Here is an 18,235-nt window from a genome sequence, read left to right as displayed (position 1 = left end):
AATATGTCTTGCATTTAGCCCTCGGGCATGAATTTGCAATAAACTTTCCCATATAATTACATGTAAATGTACATGTAGGTGTATGTGGATTCTTTGCTTTATTATGGGTTCACCACACCACGAAGTGGTGGTGAACCCATATTGCTTTTTCTGATGTTTCTTCTCCTTCTCCTCCTTCTCCTTCTTCTCCTGCCATTTTTTAAATGGATTCAGCTTCTTCATTTTAGGGCCTAAGGTCCTGAAATTTGGTATGGAGGTACAGTGGGCAAATACCCCTAGGCGTTTTTTAAATTTTTGTGATACAGGCTTTTAGAATGGTTTTATTTGAGTTTTTTGGCTGTGTTATAGCAAATGTATTACTGTGTTAGTGTGCCATGTTTACCATGTCTGGGCATGAGTCATCACAATGGAATGCAGGGCATCAACCAATAGGCATGCAGCTTTCCTCTATACTTCTTGCTGATTGGCTGTTGGGATTTAACTTGATTAACACCTGCACAGAGCATTTCCACCTGCACAGAGCATTTCTTGCTGATTGGCTGTTGGGATTTAACTTGATTAACACCTGCACAGAGCATTTCCATACTGACAGTATGTCTTTATTCAAGTGTTTTGGTAGGTATTTCAAGCTTTTCTGCTCCAGCATTGGAATGCGGGGCATGAACGTTTTTTTTTTATTTTGAGAATCAACAGTTTGCATTATGCAATTAAAAATCCTAACCAATAAAGTAGGGAATAGCTATCCAACTGTTGTTTTAGTTGTATGTTACTTCATATTATAGTTATATCAATGTAAATCATTGTTTTCCCTTGTGTTTCTCATTCTTTCCCTGCCATGTGGTAAAATGTGGTGAACCCATCGCTGTATTTGCTCCAAAGCAAATATTGGCCTTTCTAGTTTATACCAATATTACCTGTACAAACAGTGTACATCTTCAAACCAGCTCCTGATTAAAATTCATTGTTTGAATCACAGACCAGCCTGATATGTTGACTTCAAGGCTCCTAGCATTTGGGGATATTAATTATTATGGGATTCCAAGGCCTGTTTGTTTCCGCCCTGTCACTTCAAATTTTTTCTCTTTAAAAAATCTGAGAACCAACAAATTGGATTGGTGTGGCTTTACCAACACACACACATGTTTAAGAATTATGTGAGAAAGAGGTAACAATTCTAATTAAACTTTAGTATAAACAAAAATTGGATGAAGAGACACATACACTTAATGATGGATTCAGAATAACAAGTAACTTACTACTTAGAATTAAAGCAACCTTGAACTTTGTTTCACAAATTATCTACCCAAAAAAGCATGCAGAGCCTCCTAAATTTGGGATTTACTAGTAAAGATGATGCCAGGAGAAAATTTCCATCAGAAGTGTACTCAGTACTTACCCCATTGTTCTCTCCTGCCCAAGTCATGGACACACTCAGGTTGGTCTCATTATGAAATGTGAACTGGAAAACAAAATATTCAAATGAAACATTGACATCTACAAATGTGCCAAAGTGAAACAAACAATGATGCAATCTAGAGTTCAATGATCTCATACCTTCACCAAATGATGTTGACTTCTAAGTAAAGACTGATGAATGATACATATTTTTCAATGACTATCATTTGCATGAATTTTATAAGTTGTACCTATCCTTCACCTAATGAAGGTCTTATCTTAAGGGGTGTCTGCAGGTCAAATTCAGCTAAATTTCTGCCACACCTCTGGTGCGAAATGCATTTCAAGAGAGAGAATACCATGTACCAACCCAATAATGATTGCAAACACAACATTAATTTTCCTATGCTTAGCAAAATGCAAAGCTGGTGTTTTATGCCTTGAGGCAGTCTACTGACAAACAACAAAACAACAGCTGTATTGAATTTAATCTTCAAAACTAACATCAATTATGTAAATATCTACATGTTAACTTTCAACATAGTCAAGTATTCTGCAACTATTAGGTTTAACAGAGGAAGGATTATGTGTGCACAAATTAATTGGGTACATACATGTACGTATGTACGTATACGTGTACGTGTGCGCATTAGCCATTATCGACAAGCGCAGGTCTTCTGCACAGGAGTCGGACATAGTCACATACACACCAATAAAAATTATTTGCAGCGCCCATAATTTTCGGGCACTTAAGCTGACATAATTTAGCAGCACATAGTAGCAACAATACAGTTATACGACACACGCACAGCCACGGCGACCATCGACTAAAAACTTTAAAGGGTAAAGTTGTCCTACTTTGCTGGTGCCCTGCTCGACTTGTTCCGTGAAGTCGGTGTTGTCGCACCTGGACCTGTCGGGCTGGTCGGCAGCCCTCTTCTGTAGCCTGCCAGTACGCTTCTCTGGCGTTCCCTCCACCCTTCTCATGTGCCTCACATGCTTTGTGGAACTCTCTGGATCAAGAATATCCTTGGAGGGATGTGACAAGGCCTCGGAACAGACTACAGACAGGAAGAACACAAGGGACAACGCAAGAAACCCAAAACTGGTCCAACCTGGCGCCGCCATGTTTTTACTCTGGTCCTGGGGCATAGATAGCCTACACAGCAGGCCCTACAACGGATTTTGTATGTATTCTAGTTTTACAGATTACGTATTGTTCTCGAATTCCCGCTGTCTTCTGATGAAGTAAGATAGTACTAAAAACATAACGATAAGCTTACTGTAGAAATTAGGACACACTATCCGTAAGCAGCAGGAAAGATACCCTTTTGGTGGAGCCTGCTTTTGAGACTACTCACGGGGGCACCTGTGTGGAAATACCGCAAAACGTGTGATGTCGTAAACACAGACGAAAGTAACCGGGTCCGTTCCTTCCTGTTTCCACTGGCAAAATCTACAGCAGAAAACTAGTAGATAATATCACTTCATTTTTTCTTTCATTACTGTCTCCATATTGAAAGACGCAAAAATTCACGCAAGTGGCAAACAAGAATTAGATCAAACATCATGGACTCTAAATATCATCTGGATTCGCGTGATTTTTGGCTTGAAGGTAGCTTAGGTGATGCGCATAGGTTGACCGTGATGACGTTTATTAAGGCTCAATTTACATATTTAATGAAGAAAAGAATGAATGGTTTTGAACGGTGAGCCAGATGTAACGTTACCGTCCCATCCGTTTTAAAATCAATTGACAAAGCCAGAAGTCATATGGTACACAAACTTATTTACGGATACTCTTTGACACGCATTGGAACTCACGGACATCGTGTTTTGATGTATGAATTAGCTTTTATTTGGTTATTACTCCGAAGCACTTGTACTAACGTTAATCAGTGTAACACATATAATTAACGTTAATACGATGTACGAAGCAGGAATACACAATGTAAATTCGAAAAAGGATGGAATGAATACATGTAACGTTACAGAAGATTGGATACATCTTTTCAAAACAATACACATTGAAAAGTAAACAAAAAAGTATAAATGCTTGATTAGCTGATGACTTTGAATACATGTACAGTACGACTTGCAGAACCGTTAATAAAATGGAAAAATTACGTATACACGACAGCATCTACGCGACACACCGTGACACTCAGTCACACGAGCGCGCGCACACACACATACACACACACGTGCACACATGATGCATGATTCCGTCGAGAAGTTATCATTATTAATTGTTAGGACATTGGCTAGCATTTGACTCACGCCGATCGACGGCCAATTAAGTTCTATATAACTGGCGACATTTGTTCCAGAAGGCTACGGGCACAGCCTACTTGTTCGATAAGAAAGAAGACGTTTAAACCTGTCTTACGTCAGAATACACTTGATTTGTTTTCTGTTGCCAAGTTGTGCGTTGCAGCCCACACAGGACTTATCATAGTGTCTCAAGTTATTGCTGCGTCGTTGGATTGTTTTGTAGCTGCGGTTGCAGGTTAGTGATGTGTACATGTGGTCAAAAATGTGATTGCTACGCCTACAGCTCTTTGTGGGGATGTGGGTGTGGGCCCGGGGTCGATCTTTAAGCTGTTGTACACGGTCACAGTGACGGCTCTGGCGCCCTCGTTGACGGCGTGCTTGGCCAGCTCTCAGTGTAGCAGGTGACGGTGGTCTGGATCTCGAGGCTACTGATGGTGGAGCGATTGTTCTAGTTGCACTACGCGACACTAAGACTTTTTCAATTAATGATGAATTCGGGATAAGAATTAATGTAGGGCGCGGAGCAAAAGCGACCAAATACGCTTTACGGATAATTTCCTGACCACCTGTTAAATTAAAGAGGCCGGCTACGATTAAGTGGCAATGCCATTTTTTATAATTCTTAATAGTTAACCCGGCCCTCTGACGACCGCCCCTAGGTAAATCATAGATTGCCTAAATGACCCAGTGGTTAAAAGTTGCACATAACGCAACGTTATAGTCGTCAGCGACATCTTACAATTTCTGTCCAAACTGCAGTTCTATCATCTTTGCCCATGATACATGCGCCAGATGTAAATATCATTGATGTATTTCCGGTCTCGGAAAACCTCATCTGGATAGCAAATTTTACTTTTATTCACTTCTTGTGTGTTAAGGCCTTCTACACACGCGAAAGAAGATAATTCTTCAGAAATCGGGTATGGTTTGCTAAAAACTGACGATTTCCTCCTTGCCTGCTATTTTCTAGTAAGGAGAATGTAGGGTTGAATCAGTGTAGTGGCGGCAAAATTCAGTCCAGAACCTACCGTGACCACCCTGGGGTGCAGATGACCACTTTCCCCCCTAAAGGTTGCGTGCAATATTGTTTGAATGGATTGTAGAATAGCCATAGCTTAATTCTTGTTGGATAGAGTGCATTGATTTTTGTGTTAGATGACAGGAAAGTAAGAATTGTGTTTAGTGCGCCAGTGGTTCAGCAAATTCTCCCGAGCAGAAGTGACCCACGTGTGTCGTCACGAGGTCCGACCGCCATTGCACCGGGACCACAACTCGAGGCGCCGCATAGCTAACAAATTCGCCCATTTTCTCAGTGTTTTTAGGTCCAACTGCCGCGATTACGTTTGTATATGTACCGACATCTTCCGTTCTTTATATTCTGTGGGACCAACTTAGCGTAGGACGCCTCAGAAACTAAAAATAAGTATTTAGCTGTCGCCCAACAACTGTGCTTTGTCATTGTACCAAATCCGCCCCCCTCCCCACCAAGTCTAGCTCTACTCTACGAATATCAGAAGACGTTCTGGGTTTGTTGAAACTGTAGATGTCTAGTGGTTTGGAACCCACCGCTGGGAGCCTGTCACCGCCGAGTAAGAAGCGAAAGACTTCGGGAACCACGGGGGCCAACTGTACAACCGAGAACACGGTCGCTGCTCAGCCGAACGACGTGAGTATAAAACTCAAACCTTTGTCCAGCCATATGAGCGGCCATATACCACGGACCCCTACGGCGTTAAACACACCAAAATTACCATTTCACTTTAAATCACCTACAGAAGGATGGCCGCTCATAATTCATCAGTGTTGGCTTGAAATTTTAGTTTAACCCTTTTCTATATTTCCCCCGTGTGACATTTCCTCATAGACTAATGCTTTCACTTTCAGTGGTGATATCTATTTTCTTGGTTAACCACCATAATTAAAGGGGCACACCCCAGTTTATTTTGGGTCTCAATTTGATAATGCGCACTGTCATGTCTAGTGACCTCCTTCAGTTCTGAATAAAATATATTCGTATGGGAATGAAACGTACTTGTAGCTACAAGAACAACAAAATTTCACGGGGGAAAAATGATTTTTCAGAAAAAAATGATGGCAAAAAATTTGTCATTTTTACATCAAATTAAGTGCATTTTTTCTGCATGACTGACCAAGTATTCGATGTCTAACCTGGTGGAATTGTGTTAACGGTACTTCCCGAACAATTTCTAAGCCAAAAATTGAGGATTCAAATTTTTGAGTGTGGACTTGCCCAGACAATCAGTCACTCAAACAAGTAAATCATTTGTTTATGTAACGTCATATGTTTGTGCATGTGAGTGTGCATGTCTTGCTCTTTTTGTTTGTCCCAAACACGTTTTTATACATATCTTGAACTGAAAATATGGCAGTCATTTTCCCCATTTCCTTGATAACCCGTAGCTTTAATCCTTGTCATGTATAACTACATGTATAAGGCAAAAGCCCTATCACTAGTATCAGTTACAAATGTACAAATAGTCATACAGATACAATGTAGGTGTTTCCCTGGCATATGCTTTTCCACGGCACTCATGGGATTTTAAAGAGATATCTCTCAAAAGATGACTAATGACAAAGAATTCATTCAATTGTTAGTGATCATGTACAGTTTTTTGGCAAGCTGCCTGATATAATGACTCTGGACATGGACTTGGATAGATGTCTGTATCTTCCATATGTGACTGATGACTCACCAAGTGTTTTAAACTCAATAGTCATCACCCCAAAATGCTGATGTTCAGAGATCACTGATTTTCACAATGTTACTAGATAAGGTGGACGGCTTATGCATGAATGAAGTTCCATGACCTCATAGCTTTGCCAAATGTTGACCTAATTTGCATAAATAATGCAAAAAAAATGTTATAGTTCCTTGACAGATTGACAGGGAGTATTTAAAAGCCAAAATACTAGCTGGAATTCTGAAATCTCTGAATTGTTGTGTTGAGAATGGTTTTGCTGGGGATTTTTCAGGTGGAAATGGCCAGTGCAAATGGAGCCAATGAAGAAGGAATCGATGAAGGGCTGTACTCCAGACAGCTGTAAGTAGACAACACTGCATTTATGGCATCTTTCTGCTGTAACTTACGTGTAAGATTGCTGACTTCTCATCCATATGCATGTACATGTATTACTGTATGTGTGCTTGTGTAGGTGCCCTAAAATCTTTCCACTAATGCCACAATTACAGCCCCAACCAAACATAAGTGCCAACCCATGTTACCAAAAAGACAGTGCACTTAGTGCATGAGGTTCGGCAATCACAAACGCGAGCAATCAATAGTGAAATCTCGAACAGCAAGGAAATACTGGTTTAACATTGAATACCAGTACATGATGTATGAAGGACATTCATGACGCAGAAGTGATGTTTTGAAATAGTTTATTAGCTGTTACGTTCAGTAAAGTATTGCATCACTTCTTGCCACCCAACGACCCAAAATCGAACAACCCAAAATTGAACGTGATATTCAAGGCCCCTGTCAAAAAAGAGGCATTTCATTGATCTACCATATGGCTACTTCATCCCCTTAGTCAGATACTGAGCCTTACATGTGTATGATGCTGACAGGTATGTACTGGGGCATGACGCCATGCGCCGGATGGGTCAGTCCAATATACTGATCTCAGGCATGCGAGGACTGGGAGTGGAGATAGCGAAGAATGTGGTGTTGGGAGGAGTCAAGTCTGTCACCATTCATGACGAGGCAGAGGCATCTAAAGTGGACCTCTCCTCACAGGTGAGATGATCTTCATAATTTCATTACTCTCAGTAATTATAAGCAGAGATAAATACTGGGGATAACATTTGCAGTAAGGGTGGGTACTGGTTCAGCTTATCCAAGATCCAGATCCAAGTGAAGAGGATCAGGTCCGTGCCAGGTTTGATACTAAAGTTGGGTGTGGATAGGAGGGGGCGTAACAGACAGCAGCAGACAAAAAACTGCATGGTAGCGACCAAGGATTCCAGAAAGAAATTGCTTAGCAGGAGAATGAAGAAGTGTTCTCTCTGTTTTTGAGCATTCAGTAGATTTTTGTTATTAGTATATTACACAAGGAAAGCAGAAATATTCATGAGTGTATCATAATTAATTCCTTTGAGAATTCACTTCTACTTCTCCGATTGTAGTTTTTCCTGACGGAAGCCGATGTCGGCAAGAATCGTGCCGAGGCAACTCAGCAGCACCTGGCAGAACTGAACAACTATGTACCCGTGCAGTCGTACACTGGCAAACTGTCGGAGGACTATATCAGTAACTTCCAGGTAAGCACAGATGTGAGCTAAGCAAATGAAGGTATATACCTCTACCATGTACCAGTTTCAAGTTTTTCCCTGTATTGTGCATACATGGCAGCCATCTGTAGCATGATATTGGACCATCACATACAACTTAGTTACAAGCTGACTTGCTGTGTTGTTTGTTTAGGTGGTTGTCCTGACAGAGTCCACTTTGGAAGAGCAGGTGAAGCTGGGGGAGTTTTGCCATACCAAAGGCATCAAACTGATCGTTGCCTCTACAAAGGGCCTGTTTGGGTACGTGCATTTTCTTCACAACTGTTTACCTTACACAGAGGGATGGGGAGCAAAATAGTTTAAAACAAAACAATAAAACGATTTCATCCTAATGCTACATAATGCAACTTTAAAGGTCAACTTTCCCTCAACTGAAAAAAATGTCTTCAGATGACAATAATGGTGATGTTACACAGTATCTGCCAATTAGTGGTAATATGTCTTATTGTATAACTTGACTAATTGTTACGAATTTTCAAATCTTTTTTGGGGTATTCTGTTTTCTAGGACAACACTGAAAGAAGACTGGTACTGTAGCTATAGTTCCATCATGTAAATAATCGTTGTGTGATTCCAGGCAAATCTTTTGTGACTTTGGAGAAGATTTCCTGGTATCAGATCCGACAGGAGAGGAGCCAGTGTCCTGCATGATCTCAGCTGTTTCCAAGGTCAGTATAGCAGCAGTAGAGTTGGCCTACTGACATTTACTGACAATGTTGAGCCATTGTGACAATTAGAGCTTGCCCAACATTTAAATATGAATGGCCATTCAGGCAATGTTGATATGTGGATAAAGAATTGAGAAGTGTGTGATTACATGTGTGGTACATATTTGAACAGGAAGAAGATGGCATTGTGACAACCTTGGAGGAATCCCGACATGGACTAGAGACTGGAGATTTTGTGACCTTTCAGGAAATACAGGTCAGTTGCTGCAGCAGCAAGTTAAGTACATATCTCAAATAACTTCCCAGCAAATGGGGATCAAAAGTCCTGAGAAATGTGATTAGAAAATAAAAGTCATGCATTTCTTGATTAAAATGCGTGCAAAAGCTGTGCACTTTAACATAATGACTTTGTGTGCAAAAGCTGTGCACTTTAACATAATGACTTTGTGTGGAACTTGGTTAATCAATCCTGGACCATCATCTCTACAGGGAATGACAGAGCTCAACGGATGTGAAGCCAGAAAAGTTAAAGTCATGGGTAAGTCGTCTATATCATACTCCTGTATGATTATAAAAATTGTGATCCAGTAGATTCTAGCATAGGTCAAAATGATGTTTTCTACATGCATGTACCTGCACTGGTGGTAATAACACAAAGAATTACCTGCACCAGACAAATATTACCCACGCCACTCAGAATTTAAGAAACATAGATCACACCAAAACTGTTCAGAAATCATTGGCGTTATTTCTTTTATACTTCATAGGTGTTAACAGTCAATACAGCCAATGAAAATCCACACCTACATATGTATGTAAACACACCACATGGACCAGTGCAGGTTAGATGCTAGTATACCTGATTAGGAATACCCATACAGCTCCAATTTTACCTGTCCTAACCTGCATATACAGGTGGTATTTCTGATAAGAGTTGCGCCAGTGGTTGTAGAAGTGTGAACTAACCCAGTGGACCGTTTGTTTCCAGGTCCGTATACCTTCAGTATTGGTGACACCTCTGGTCTCTCAGACTATGTCCGGGGAGGCATTGCCATGCAGGTCAAACAACCCAAAACTCTCAACTTTGTAAGTGTGTGCATACTTCTGTAACTTTGTAACTTTCTGATATGTAGATTATTGATGGTTCCTTTTTACATTTCACTTTATGTTCCTTGAGCTGTTCTAAAGCTAAACATGTGGCATAATCCAATTGTGATCTCCCCATCAGAAATCCATTGGGAAGTCCCTGGCAGACCCAGAGCACCTGATTACAGACTTTGCCAAGTTTGATCGTCCAGCTCAGCTGCACTTGGGCTTCCAGGCTCTCCACAAATATGTGCAACAGAACAGCACACTTCCCAAGCCCAGGAACCAGGTAAGATTGACAATTTTTTGTATAACCTATTTGTAGTTTTTTTTTCAAATGTCAGGCAAAAATTAACATTCACCACCATCTTTTGGCACAGTCAGGTATCTGTTGTACTGTTTAACTCAGTGCCTAGAAGTGATCGAACAACACCGTTAAAAAAACATCCAAAACTTGGAAATTCTGCTAATCGGCAGTAACAATACATTAGTAATTTGCAGGTGTGGGGATAGAGCACTTGTTCACAACTTTACTACATATTTTCTTCTATCTGAAAACTGTGTGATATTTCCTGTTGCTCCCCCCAGGCTGATGCAGACAAGCTTGTTGCTGTGGCCAAGGAGCTGAACGCTGCGTCCCCGGATACAGCAAAGGTGGAAGAGGTGGATGAAAGCCTGCTGAAACAGTTGGCGTTTTCTGCACAGGGTGATCTCAGCCCCATGAACGCCTTCATAGGTGGGATCACTGCACAAGAGGTCATGAAGGTAGGAGTGTCAGATGTGCAACGTTACTATTATAGTCACATTTTTTTAGACCGTAAGAATTGGATACAAGCCTTAGTATTGGTCAGTGCTCAAAGTACTGGGTGCATGTGCACCTTGTTGCACCCAAAATTGGAGCTGTGCACCATATTTTTTCCGTAGGTTTACATATTCAAAGATATTAAGTGTACCAGCATATACAACATATTCTTGACAGTGTCAGAAGAGTGATAATAAGATCTTTGTTGTGCACCTCAAGTGTGTCTGTTTGGTTCTCACTTGGTGGGATTCCCCTGTGCTACATTCAAAAATCATGTAAAATATGCAATGTTGCCACTTTTTTGTCTATTGATATCACTTTGATAAAAAGATTGACAAAATCAACCCAGACTTAAAGTATTACTAAACTTAGTTCACAAGTTCCAAATGTTTCTAGTCTGCCGTATGCTGAAAGTTGTGTCCCAGTCTCATTACTGACACATGTACATGTATGTCTGTTTCAGGCCTGCAGTGGAAAATTTCATCCTATCGTCCAGTGGCTGTACTATGATGCCCTGGAGTGTCTCCCAGAGGAAAACGCTGACTCTGTCTTAACAGAAGAGTCCTGCAAACCTGTGAGTACTGAAATTTTTTTACCCTTTTCAAGGACACAAGACTTTGATATCGTATAGTCCCATCTTTTTGGCGTTTTGTATTGAAGTGTATTCTGGAGACGGTGACAGTTGATGTGCTGGTGATTGTAGGTATTCCAAATGAACTCTTAAATTTAAAATTGTATATGACCTTCCAATGTTTCTTTGTGTTGTGCAGCAAAACTCCAGATACGACTCCCAGATTGCTGTGTTTGGTGCCGACTTCCAGAAGAAACTAGAATCTCAAAACTACTTCCTTGTAAGTATCGAAATCTAATCAATGTTATGTTGAAGTCTCATCAAGACTTACCCACCAGAGTTATAGGTCGAGATTGTGCCTTGTGGGGCCCTATTATTATAGTGCCAGTCGCATTAGACAAAGTGGTTGGTGCAAGCAAGTTCCTTAATGCTAACATCTATGGGGAAAGACATTGGGACCGAGAAAAAGAGGTCATTATGACCATATGCCTTATACAGTTTTACTGTAATATAGGATTTTAAAGATTCTAATGCCCTAACGAAATGTTGCTTGCAGGTTGGAGCTGGAGCTATTGGCTGTGAATTGTTGAAGAACTTTGCCATGATGGGGCTGTCCTGTGGGGAGGGGGGCATGGTGACGGTGACAGACATGGACATCATTGAGAAGTCCAACCTCAATAGGCAATTCCTCTTCAGAACCTGGGATGTCGGGGTAGGTGGAACTATGTTGGATTCTTGTATTCTGCATGGAACTGTTCTTGAACAATGAACTTAAAACTGGGCTTGAAGTATTTGAGTTTGAGCTTAAATTTAATTTGTAAAGGAACTGTACCACCCTGTTTTGCACAATTAAATCAGTCTTTTGAGACTGACTGATAGATAGAGAGAGAGTATCTAATATGGATTGAATGTACTTCACAGAAGTTTAAGTCCGACACGGCTGCTGCTGCTGTGAAGAAGATGAACCCAAACATGAACATCACGGCTCACCAGAACAGGGTCGGGCCAGAAACAGAAAACATCTACCATGACGACTTCTTTGAGGCCTTGGACGGAGTTGCCAATGCCCTGGATAATGTAGATGCCAGTGAGTACACATTTGCATGTGGTCTATGTGTTACCTCTATAGATTATCTTTGTAACACAAAATAACTGCCTTGTTCATTTGAGGACATGTTGTATGGACTTCTGAAGACACTGTAATTGTGACAGATGTAAAGCTGAAAGAGCACGTCGGCAGAACACACTGTAGAATACTAATACTTGTGCATAGCACATTGGCACTCCGCCTGTAATTTCCAAATGTTATGTCAAAAAAAAGTATTATCTGCAACAGGCAAAATTCTGATGCAACATTGACCAAGAGTCCAACGAAAACCGTGAAAAATGGTTTTGCACAGGTGTAGTACATTCTGCCAACGTGCTAGCTGAAAGCAGATCATTGCTATTCCAATAATTTGGGCATGATACGAACTGTATGTAGGTAACCACCCTCTGTCCACCTGTTTTCCATAGGAATGTACCAGGACCGCAGGTGCGTGTACTACCGGAAGCCCCTGCTGGAGTCCGGTACCCTGGGTACCAAGGGAAACGTCCAGGTGGTCCTCCCCCACCTCACTGAGTCCTACAGCTCTTCTCAGGACCCGCCTGAGAAGTCCATTCCCATCTGCACACTCAAGAACTTCCCCAATGCCATCGAGCACACATTACAGGTGGGACCCCCCACTTCCATTTCCAAAGTTTTGACAGGTCACTTTTTGTGTCTTGTCATGTACTTCAACATCTTGCATGCATCATGGTCCTATTATGAAGTGATAGTCATCTAGTGGCAGGGGGCCTCTGGCCTAATACTGTTGTCTCTAACAGTAACATTGCTTGTTACGACTACTGATGTGTTTTGTTTGTTTGTTTGTTCCCTTTAAAGTGGGCCAGAGATGAGTTTGAAGGTCTGTTCAAGCAACCTGCAGAAAATGCCAACCTGTATATCACGTAAGTAGAGATATATGTACAACTTACTCAAGCGCACATTGTACGATATGGGTTGATGTACATTCTGCTGGCATATTCTTAGGATGGTACATGTTTGTATGACACTGTTTTACTGTGTTTTAATTCACATTTGTCATTTGCAAATTCAAAGTATGAAGAAAAAATGTTCCTGGCAGTTTAAAATAACTGTTTTATATTAATTCATAAAACACAAGACATGTACAGATACATATATGTTCCCTCTTGGTATCAGGAAAAGTTAGGACTTTACAAAGTAATTGAAGGTTTATATTCTGGTTTCCAGAGATCCCAAGTTCATGGAAAGAACTGTCAAGTTGCCAGGCGTGCAGCCGGTAAGTAGCTGTGTTCATTGAATTTGTGTCAAATGCTTGTCCTTCCTACTAGTACTCATAGATCTCCCTTACTATTTCTCAAATACTGAGTGCTAAGCAGAAAAGCAGTATGTACCATATTTGAAGTCTTTGGTATAACTTGAAGTGCAAGAGTTCTCTGAGTGTAAGAGTTTTTTTTTCTGTCTGTCAGGTGGAAGTTTTAGAAGCTGTGAAACGTGCTCTTGTTGATGACCGGCCAGCCAAGTTTGAAGAGTGTGTGAAGTGGGCCCGGCTACACTGGCAGCAGCAGTACCACAACCAGATCAGCCAGCTTCTCTACAACTTCCCTGCTGACCAGGTCAGCAAATAGAAATCCAGCCTTTCTAAAAGCCTGATCCCAGTATATATATTGGTTTATTTCACAAATACAATAAACAGTACAATTGGTATGTTTCACATCGCAGCCACAGGCTGAATTGCGTGCACATATTACATATTACTTATTAAAATCATGATGCCGCAACTGTTTAAAACCCTAGCTTATTTACTTTTAAAAACTAGTAAAGTATATACAATAACACTAAATGCAAGGACAATGAATTCAACCTGTAAGCACAAAAGGACTCTACGGATACCCTACTATACAGAGTTGTTCAACAGTGTGACAAAGTATGGGATGGAGCTCTTTCTATAACGGTCGGTTCTTGCTGGCAACTGGTCAATCTGTCTGTTCTGTCTGGTCACCCTGCCGCTAATGTTACCTCTATGTTCTGGCAACCATTGACTGTACAGATCGGAGTTGTATACCTTCTTGGCGAACTTAGCACACAGAGCGACTCTTCGGTCTTCAAGTGTTTGGAGTTTCAGCACTTTCAAGGCTGTAGAAAGATATTCTATATATTCTGTAAAGATATGGAAAGAGAATGTAAAGATATGGAAAGAGAATGTAAAGATATGGAAAGAGAATGTAAAGATATGGAAAGAGAATGTCATTAAACTAAGCTTAGTCTACCAGCAAAATTTATCCCTCATTTCTCTGTCTGAATCTGATGTTGTTTCTCCTCCCACAGTTGACCACTTCTGGAGCTCCGTTCTGGTCTGGACCAAAGCGCTGCCCCCATCCACTGGTGTTTGATGTTAACAATGTAGGTACACTTTCCCTGTTAAAGTAATACATGTAGGCTTTTGAGACTGACTGATAGCAGTAGTACACTTTCCCTTTTATAATGCTTTTGTGTTATTCAAAAATTTGTATACTGATTTGGATGTTCCCTCAGTCCCAGTCCTCCCAGTAGTTGAGCTGGTACCTTATGTGATGCAGATTAGACCATGTTGTACAGGTGAATGAGACTCAATAAAATTTAATGTGTTTATGTCTATGTCCTACCCAGAAAACTCACATGGACTATGTCGTGTCTGCTGCTAACCTGCTGGCCCAGTGCTACAGTCTGAAGGGCAGTACTGACAGGAAGCACATCACAGACCTAATCAGCAAGATGACGGTCCCTGAGTTCAAGCCCAGGTCTGGGGTGAAGATCGACGTGACTGACGCGGAAGCCCAGGCCTCGGCCAGCTCGTGTGACGATGATCAGCTGGAGACCGTCAGGAACTCGCTGCCCACTCCTGAGAGCTACAAGGGCTTCCAGATGTCTCCTTTGGAATTTGAGAAAGTCAGTTTTATTTGAAAACCTGATGTCTGACATTAAGTAGTACTCCTGCTCTCCCTATCCTTGTTTTCCCAAGCATTTAAGCCTCTCCTGGCTAACAATTTCCCTTTTTGCTAAATTCTATGATCTGTACCCCTGTAGGAATTCCATTATACCAGTATCTGTTACAGTTGTTATGCAATAAACGTTTGCTTGACTTGTACTGAATGTAGATTCCAGCCTTGTATTAAGTACATGTTTACTGCCATATTCAGGATGACGACACAAATTTCCACATGGACTTCATCGTGGCTGCCTCCAACCTGCGTGCCGAGAACTATGACATCACCCCGGCAGACAGGCACAAGAGCAAGCTGATCGCTGGGAAAATCATCCCTGCCATCGCTACTACAACTTCACTCATCACAGGCCTGGTCTGTCTGGAACTGTACAAGGTTAGTTTGACACATCAGAAATTCAAAATCTGGAAATGCCACATGCATATGAATATGTATTTCTACCTGAACCTAACCTGCACTGATCCATGTACTGGGTTTTGTATACACAAGTAGGTGTATGTGGATTTTTATTTGCTGTAGTATTCAGTAAGTTATAGTGAAAACCTGTTCATATCACTCTTCGATAGGTGGTGAATGGATCAAAGAACTTGGAGACTTACAAGAATGGCTTCATCAACCTGGCATTGCCCTTCTTTGGCTTCTCAGAACCGATAGCTGCTCCTTCAAACAAGGTAAGACTGCTGAATAAGGTCACTCTTGTCTTAGTGTAAATTACAACTTCCCGCTGTTTTTGGTGACGTCTTAGGACCAGAGGTATTTTGTTTTACAAAACTATGACTCTGAACATACTTTAGAAATTGCACAAAATGCATTCCCTAGAGAATTGACTTTGTTATACTTTGATGAGTCGATAACTCAGAAAGCTGTTGATGGATCTGTATGATATTTTGTATGTGGGTATAGGAAAGTTTGTCCATGTGGATATGTAAATGCCATGTTTTCCTGTCCTGTTACAGTACTATGATAAGGAATTTACCCTGTGGGACCGGTTTGAGGTCCAGGGAGTACAGAATGGCAACGAGATGACTCTCAAGGAGTTTATTGACTACTTCCAGGTAGGTCTACATGCTTTGCTTCAGGACTTGGTCCATAAGGAATGATCGTCTTTTAAAGAACTGAATGGAAGAGATAATCTTCTTGAAGCAGCACTTCTTTTTGAGTGCATTTAGCAGAAAAGACCTCCAAAAACCTCATTTCTACTAAAATCACAAACCCCAGGTATCATTCAAATATGGGACTGACTATTCATTAGTCATTGCCTCTAAAGAAGTCACTAAGCCACACACTTTCAAAGTGTAAAACCCAACAGTTTTACACTTTGAAACATCAGTTAGTTGTATGGACTATACACTTTTTACCTTGTACGTTGTCATATTTGTATGTTCCCATGCAATCCGCCTTTGGGCAAAAGTTTGCAATAAAGTTTGATGTGTTTCTTCCTTTGGTTGTTGTACATTAGAATGAGCACAAGCTGGAGATCACCATGCTGTCCCAGGGCGTCTCCATGATCTACTCCTTCTTCATGCCCAAGTCCAAACTGGACGAAAGACTCAGTATGAAGTAAGTTAACCCATGACTCATTTCCATAATGACAGAGAATCCTGAACTCCTATCCTATTTGACTGATTTTCAGAGATAAAAAAACTGATAGGTCTGGATTTGGGAATGGTTCTATTGAGTTGGAGGTGAAGGGCCACAAGCTCTCACTGTCAGTGGGAGGCCCAATCAGCCCCTGACAGATGCTACAGTATATACAGGTTCATTGTACAGAGGAAATTCCTCTAGCTCTTTTGAACAAGCTCAAAGAGCAGTGGACCACGGCTTTAAGGTCCCATCCTAAGGACTGCGACCCTTTCCAGTAGCATGCATGTTGGGTGAGTGACAAGTGAAAACAGACGGGATTCAAACTCCCAACTTCTTGGTCCAGAGGCAGGGTCGCTAACCACTGGTCTACATGTTACCTCCGCAATCTCAAAGAGTTATTGGTTGATAACTAGTATATTTCTCTGTAGCCATCATTTAGTCAAAGACGTGTTACTAACACCAGGTTTCATCTCCACACAGAATGTCTGAAGCTGTGGTGAAGGTGTCCAAGAAGAAGATCAAGTCCCATGTGAAGGCCTTAGTCCTGGAGATCTGCTGTAATGATGAGGAGGGGGAGGATGTGGAGGTGCCCTATGTCCGCTACACCCTGCGCTGAGCCAACGTGGTCCAGGGGGGTGGTCTGAGGCAGTTTGTCTTGTAGGGGTTAGCATAGCACAACAACATTATTATCTCCCAAAGTATGAATGTAAAATAAGAGCAGAAACACCAGGCTGATCTTAATGAATACTGTAGTACGGAAATGTGTACGCTGGAGATCTGCTGCCTGTGAGTCGTACTGTTGAGAAATCACGTGTGATATCTGCTAATGCTAGAAGTGGATGATTATATACTTCGGTGTGGAGAAACAGAGAGAAACAAGTTATATGCACCTTTATTGTTATATGCGAGCCCAAATGGATTTCAGAATCTTTCTTAATGTAACAGATATCAAGAAACACTTGTCTTTTGCCAGCAACTCTCCCATGGAGAACAAAACTTGTACTAGTCTCAGCCGCTATTTTGTTTGTGTCTGTTGTGAGTTGACAGATGATCGCCCTGTATTGTATGCAGATGTCTTGGTGCAATGAAGCAAATCACCATTCCTGTGGTTGTACATGCTGTCCTACACGATTCTACACTTCCTTTTGTCTCCAGACTTAGCTTGAAAAGCTCTTCTTGAAACAACTTTCTGTCAGTCATTTATAAAAAATGGAGGGTGGTGTATTCAGGAGCCACAAGGGGGAAGAAAGGGTTTCCAACTAGAATGTCTTTATTAGCCTGGTTACCAAACCTATTATAGCTCCCGAGTCCTACATCCTCTCCGCAATGTAGGACTCGGGAGCTATCATAGGTTTGGTAACCAGGCTATGTCTTTATAGCAGTTTATAGAAGAATTATGTAACTTCTCCAAACCAACCCTGTGCACCATTCCTCCAAAGAAGAAAAGACCTTGTCTGACATGACAGAAGATGTTCTCACTTCTGATAGAAACT

The 18,235-nt window shown here is 41.3% G+C and overlaps 2 protein-coding genes across 4 annotated transcripts in view; one reads left to right on the top strand and one right to left on the bottom strand.

The window, feature by feature from the left end:
• LOC109477252 (sortilin-like) overlaps positions 1–2,772 on the bottom strand; it is an 18,867-nt gene extending 16,095 nt beyond the window's left edge. Inside the window, exons 1-2 of one of the 2 annotated variants that reach the window (XM_019778334.1) lie at positions 2,254–2,772; positions 1,397–1,459 (exon numbers count right to left, since the gene is read on the bottom strand). In XM_019778334.1, coding sequence (XP_019633893.1) covers positions 1,397–1,459; positions 2,254–2,547 — 357 coding nt within the window. In that variant the 5' untranslated portion in view covers positions 2,548–2,772. The remainder of the gene's footprint in view (positions 1–1,396; positions 1,460–2,253) is intronic. The other variant, XM_019778335.1, reaches the window with a different exon arrangement.
• Positions 2,773–4,470: 1,698 nt separating this feature from the next.
• On the top strand, positions 4,471–18,008 carry LOC109477250 (ubiquitin-like modifier-activating enzyme 1). Of its 2 annotated transcripts, none has more exons than XM_019778332.1 (27): positions 4,471–4,589; positions 5,213–5,335; positions 6,664–6,731; positions 7,262–7,430; positions 7,820–7,954; positions 8,118–8,224; positions 8,562–8,652; positions 8,825–8,908; positions 9,142–9,190; positions 9,641–9,738; positions 9,881–10,027; positions 10,327–10,503; positions 11,004–11,114; positions 11,311–11,391; positions 11,668–11,823; positions 12,033–12,198; positions 12,627–12,823; positions 13,036–13,100; positions 13,405–13,453; positions 13,644–13,790; positions 14,503–14,577; positions 14,824–15,102; positions 15,354–15,533; positions 15,725–15,829; positions 16,115–16,213; positions 16,618–16,718; positions 17,223–18,008. In XM_019778332.1, the coding sequence occupies exons 2-27, from the start codon at positions 5,213–5,215 to the stop codon at positions 17,356–17,358; spliced, it is 3,195 nt and encodes a 1,064-aa protein (XP_019633891.1). In that variant the 5' UTR covers positions 4,471–4,589; the 3' UTR covers positions 17,359–18,008. The 2 variants fall into 2 exon arrangements, with proteins under 2 accessions (XP_019633891.1, XP_019633889.1); XM_019778330.1 differs by lacking the exon at positions 4,471–4,589 and adding an exon at positions 4,632–4,740.
• The last annotated feature ends 227 nt before the right edge of the window (positions 18,009–18,235 follow it).

This window comes from Branchiostoma belcheri, unplaced genomic scaffold (genome assembly GCF_001625305.1).
Source record: "Branchiostoma belcheri isolate BF01 breed outbred unplaced genomic scaffold, Haploidv18h27 scaffold4, whole genome shotgun sequence".
Classification (NCBI taxonomy): domain Eukaryota; kingdom Metazoa; phylum Chordata; class Leptocardii; order Amphioxiformes; family Branchiostomatidae; genus Branchiostoma; species Branchiostoma belcheri.
Note: the sequence above shows the minus strand (reverse complement) of the source record. Positions and strands in the feature narration are given on the sequence as shown.